Below are 5,479 nucleotides of genomic sequence, written 5' to 3'. Positions count from 1 at the left end.
GCATTGGTTTTTATTTTATGATACATGAAAATGATTAATAAAATTCAAATGGATATTTTGATGATAAATCAAATGATTATGAATTTATTTTTCAAAATTTATAATGAAAAAAAAATGCAATTTTAGTCAATTTCTTCACTATGTAAAATTTTGACTTTATATTGATTTTTTTATTATAATACGTATATGTATGATTATGATGACTTTATTTGATGATAAAAATGCATATAGCTAAAAATATAAACTTTGACAAATGGACATGTATTAGATGAATTTAAAATATCGATACAAAATTAGGGTATGGGATGTGGCTTTCAAAATCACGACATTTTGTTCAAATTTACTTGAAACCGGGATACCATATACCACTTACATCACCAGAATGGACGACTAATTCAACAACAAAAGTCAAGTTTTGGTCGGACCATTTAATGGAAAGGAAGTAAGAGTTCAATAAATTGAGCAACATTAAAAGAGAATCAAATATACAAAAGCCAAAGGGGTATCACCCATAGATTTAGCCGATAACAAATATTTTGATTCGTTTTAATTTCCTGTTTAGCCCATCAAATAAGTATCGATAATTGTGTCTCAATATTAATGAAGTGTAATATATTCAATTTCTTAATATTTTAATACATTTTTTATTTTTCCCATAACATTTGCTCATTTGTCAAAAATATCTTTAATTAAGTTCTATTTTCAAATGTTCTGTTTTCTCAATATTTAAGAGAGGTTCCAGAGATGCATATGAGGAACAAGATAATAGGGTGTGGAATCTGAGATATATCTCCGGAATTAGCATGTCAAGTTTTGAATGGTCTACATTTGTCTATAACTTCTATAAATTAAGGTGCTCTTATTTTTTATTTCACACAAACTGAAAATGTCTCAAATGTCAAAAGTAAACATCAAATGGCATGTCGCAAAAGTCTCCTTCTCCAGTGCGACACACATGCAAAGTTTAAACTCAACGAGTACACATCTCTTGCAGATATTAAATATGAAATCTATAATCTCCTACCTTACGGAGACAATCGAAGAATTGTGAAGCTCGAGTACCGTTCATCCTCGATTGACAACAAGGAAAAATTGAGTTCATCAACTTTGAGTTCAAGACGGATGCAGATGTAAGAGCTATGTGGAATACATTTTTTCAATTTGAAACAAAAGTTCTGCTCGAGTTGGAAGCGACAATTTCAATATCGATCGAAGATATTATAAAGATGTTGAAACGTCCACCTATATATTGAAGTGTAATGTTGTATTTTATGTAAACGCTCAGGAAATATTGAGAAAAACTCAACTTATAGACCTATACATATTTGTCAAAAATATCTTCAATGTTGTATTTTATTTTGTCAAAATACATGTTTTTGATGTCTGCTTCTGCTACTGGTGTGTAAACGCTCTGGAAATGCATCTACGGATATCTACCAAAGATTCATCTCCGATATTAAAAAAGCTCAACTTATAGACCGTCACTCAGAATGACCTACATTGAATATGTATTTGGTGTTCTGAAGATCCATCTCCAAAAAATAAGAGGCATTTTAATATTTTTGTGTGGCCTGTAACTAACATATATGAGAGATTGAAAAATTTCCAAAATTATACCTAAGGAAAGTCCAATTGAGAGAAACATTTAAAACTAGAACCAGAAAACAAAGAGTGTAATGAGATTCTCCGTACACAACAATGCATAGGCAAGAATAAGTAGTATAAAGCAGCGACAAATTGAAATTAACAAAGAAAATAGAGAAGAAAGTTACACATAAAACCAGATTAATTAGCAAAGAGAAGAAATCAAATTGGAATCAGAATACACATCCATACATGTTTATGATATAAGTTTACATCATTATCAATCAAAGAATTAAGATTTGGTTACCAATATTCATCAGTGTCCTAGCTTTGTTGAAATTTAGGACGTAGTAAGGGTTCAATAATTGAGTCATCCCACTCTAAATTGTCCCACCAGTTGGTCCTTCCTTGGATTGCAACCAAGTTGTCCTTTGAAGCAAAGCTGGAGTTGAAAGGAAGCTTCCTCAGATTGGGGCAATCAGTTACACGAATACGTTTTAAGGAAGGAAAAGCCAAAGCTCTTTTGTGAATGCTCACTAGCTTTGGCATATTTTCAAGGCAAAGATCTTTAAGATTTGTGAATATATTATCATTCTTAGATTCTGAGCCAAATTCTTCGTCATCTTTGGCTTCCTTCACCACATGTTCAATTGAACTACAATAAATAACAACAAGATACTCGAGAAGTGGAGCATACCTCAACCAGGTCAAATGAGTAATCGAACTACAGAAATGTATGCGCACTTGTCGAAGCTTGCCAAGATGGCATTTCTCAGTAACCGATGAACCATCCACGAGGCTGCGTATCATTATAAGATGTATGCATTCCAAATGAGTCATTTCTGACATGGATGCTAATAATGATGACATTTCAACTGTGTCTAGCTCATAATTAGAAAGCCTAAGACGTCGAGAGCAACCTCGTAGTTTGGCGGAGTTAAATAGTCTCTGCATACTAGTGATGCCAGTTAATTGCAGGCTCAATTCCTCCATTTTTGGTAAGGATTCCAGCTTCTCAAGTAATGATATATCTTCTTGTACCGTGCCGTGGGGTCTACTAAATCTAAACACTTTTAATTGTTCAAGACTTTCTATCACTGCCAATGGACTGACTTCACCATCAAAGGCTTTCATATCGTCCATAAGAAATACCTTCAAATTTTTCAACTTCATGAATTCAATGGGAAACGAAGAAACAAATGTTCCTGAAATGTTAAGGAACTCCAAGTTGATTAATTCACCTATTTCAGGGGGGAGTAGAACAATATAACGAGTATATGATAAATCCAACACTCTCAAACGTTTCAGGGATTGGAAATTTGCTGATGAAAGATTATTAGAGGTGTTGAAAACCCCATGAAAGCTAAAACAAACAGTGGTGAGATTTGGACAAGCCGGTAGATCGTAGTTTCCTGAAAATTTTGTAGCAGTTATTATTGAAATCCTCTCTACAACACTCAACCTTTTAGAATCCATTTTTGAAATGGAAAATACTTCCCCCTGAACTACAACTTTGTCTTTGTTTTCGTCTTCATCTCGTGCTAACCATAGTGCCATATCTCTAATCACATCATGCATCTTAATTCTCCTATTATTCCTCTCAAGATAATGGAAAGATTCAATGTCAATACTCTCTTCTAATAGGCATGAAAGTATTAATTTTTCAATAATTGACTTCCCTTGAATGTGCATATCATATATACTCATAGCATCTCTACAAAGAAATCCCTCACCGATCCATCGATCAATAAGGTCATCGATGCCTATTTCAAAATCTTCCGGGTATAATGCACAGTACAGGAAACACCTTTTATGTGCCTCATCTGGAAGTTTGTCGTAGCTAAACTTGAGGATACGAAAAACTTTATCCTTTAAATCCGAGGTTGTCCAAGAAGAACTCCTCAAATTATTTTTCGCAACCATCCAAGCTTCAAAACTGCTCACTCCAGCCATGGCACTTCCCACAGTGATTAATGCTAGCGGCAATCCTCCGCATTCTTTAGCCATTTCATCTGCTAGCTTTGGAATCTCTGTGTGGCATTTTAAAGTCTCATGACCTACTTTCTTACAAAACAAATCAAAGGCTTCTTTCTCTGATAAACATTCCACTTTGAATTTATTTTGAGCTTGCATTTTACCACACACGTCTTCAAACCGTGTTGTGAACATTACTTTTGATTTGTTGCTATTTTCTTTCTGAACTGGAACTCCTATTGTGTCTAGTTCCAGCTTTTCCCACAGATCATCCAACATCAACAAAAACTTTTTTCCTTTTAACCGGTCATAAATCTTTGATACTCTTTGGTCTTGAGTACTTCTATTCCAAAAACCTTCCTCAATTCCTAATTTATTGCTGATGTCATTCATTAATTTATTGATATCAGAATCTCTAGAAACCACTATCCATAACACTAGATCAAAACTATGCTCCCTCGTTCCTAATTCATTGTGAATTCTTTTCATAAGGGTTGTTTTTCCGGCCCCACCCATTCCATATAAACCGATTACACCAACAGTGTCATCCTCAAGAGAATTCCATACTTTGTGGACCATCAAGTCTAAGCCTATGGTCTCACTAGAAGGCATCTCAGCTATAGGTTTAGGTGGTTGCTTGAGAGCAATCTGCATATTACCAGCTCTAGCAAGCAGGCCGTTTACCTCATTGAGCCTCTTAACAATTGTTTTCCCTAACTTGTAGCTTGACACAATGTTCTTTGGGCAATAACCATTCAGACATTGGTTACTTTGAACTTCTTGAGAACTGGGAGTATCTTTCATTTTCTGTTAGAAATACACAGTCATGAGCATATGAGGCAGGAAGAAAATTTAGAAAAATGTCATTATGTTCCAAGAAATATCATCGTAACTAAACTATAATAAATGTCGGTTTTGGACACAGACATATATTTTCCAATTTCCAAACTTGAAATTCAATGTGATGTAGATTAAAGTCAAATAAAGAAAAGCTAGTATGAAAAATACCTCTTCAAGTTTTTGAAATTCATGTAGCCAACCGATGACTTCATTTGTTCTTTTCATGAGTCCTGTGCTCTCAGCTCTATCAATTTCTGTTTGCACATCCTTTTTCTTGTTTTGAAGATCTTCCCATTTTTCCATCAATGATTCCAGATTCTCCTGCAGCTTATAAACATAGGCAGCTTGTGCATTTGTGCAACTGAACAAACTTTTAGCAACCTCCCAGATTACACCCAACGCTTCCATGGTTTTCTCAAAATATTAATTAAGGCTTGCGAGAAAAAAGAAAATCTGAATGTTAGACTTGTATATATAAATATGTGTTGTGAACAATAAAAAAGAAATTATTTAATTAAATATATACACTCTCCCCGTCGTTATTATAAGTTTAGTATATTTGACCATTACTATATCTAATCCATATAAATTACGTAAACTAATGATGAAATATATAAAAAAAAGTTATTTATAATAATGATTGATGGGTGCATTTCATACCTACGATGAAACTCTTGTGTGATTACTTAATTGGACGCCTATGACAATATTTATAGAACATGTATAGCTTAAGATTCTTTTCTGAAGTTTAGAAAGAACTTTAGTTTTGGTTTTGCTTTGGTTAATGATATTGAATAATTCTATATTAAAGTGAAGCAAGGAATAAAAAAGTTAAAGTAACAATGAAAATTGTAATAAGGAATAAATGATGCTTTTTGTACCCTCTAGCTGAAGTGGCTTGGGAAATCAATGATGCTTGCTGACAGGCTTAATTGGGATTTGTATTTTCTATTCTTTTCAAAATTTCCAACTATATTTTCTAGTACCTCATGTCCCACACTAGTACAAGTTTTTGACCCTTTTAATACATATTTAGGCTCTAATGTTAAAACTTATTCTTTATATTTTATCTTCTCTCATT

The 5,479-nt window shown here is 33.5% G+C and overlaps 1 protein-coding gene across 2 annotated transcripts; it reads right to left on the bottom strand.

Annotated features, from left to right (window-relative positions):
• Positions 1-1,703: 1,703 nt before the first annotated feature.
• Positions 1,704-5,135, bottom strand: LOC127102083 (probable disease resistance protein At5g63020). 2 transcript variants are annotated; one of them, XM_051039503.1, is made up of 3 exons: positions 5,059-5,135; positions 4,567-4,831; positions 1,704-4,365 (listed from the first exon to the last, which is right to left on the bottom strand). In XM_051039503.1, exons 2-3 carry the CDS (start codon positions 4,804-4,806, stop codon positions 1,909-1,911), a joined length of 2,697 nt encoding a protein of 898 aa, XP_050895460.1. In that variant the 5' UTR covers positions 4,807-4,831; positions 5,059-5,135; the 3' UTR covers positions 1,704-1,908. The 2 variants fall into 2 exon arrangements, with proteins under 2 accessions (XP_050895460.1, XP_050895461.1); XM_051039504.1 differs by having other exon boundaries at positions 1,704-2,026; positions 2,282-4,365; positions 4,567-5,064.
• Positions 5,136-5,479: the final 344 nt, after the last annotated feature.

This window comes from Lathyrus oleraceus, chromosome 7 (assembly GCF_024323335.1).
Source record: "Lathyrus oleraceus cultivar Zhongwan6 chromosome 7, CAAS_Psat_ZW6_1.0, whole genome shotgun sequence".
NCBI lineage: Eukaryota > Viridiplantae > Streptophyta > Magnoliopsida > Fabales > Fabaceae > Lathyrus > Lathyrus oleraceus.
Note: the sequence above shows the minus strand (reverse complement) of the source record. Positions and strands in the feature narration are given on the sequence as shown.

Coding starts and splice junctions, on each gene's coding strand:
- LOC127102083 (XM_051039503.1), bottom strand. CDS start 4,806: ATGGAAGCGTTGGGTGTAATCTGGGAGGTTGCTAAAAGTTTGTTCAGT. Junction 4,366..4,566: donor AATTTCAAAAACTTGAAGAG/GTATTTTTCATA, acceptor TATTTCTAACAG/AAAATGAAAGATACTCCCAG.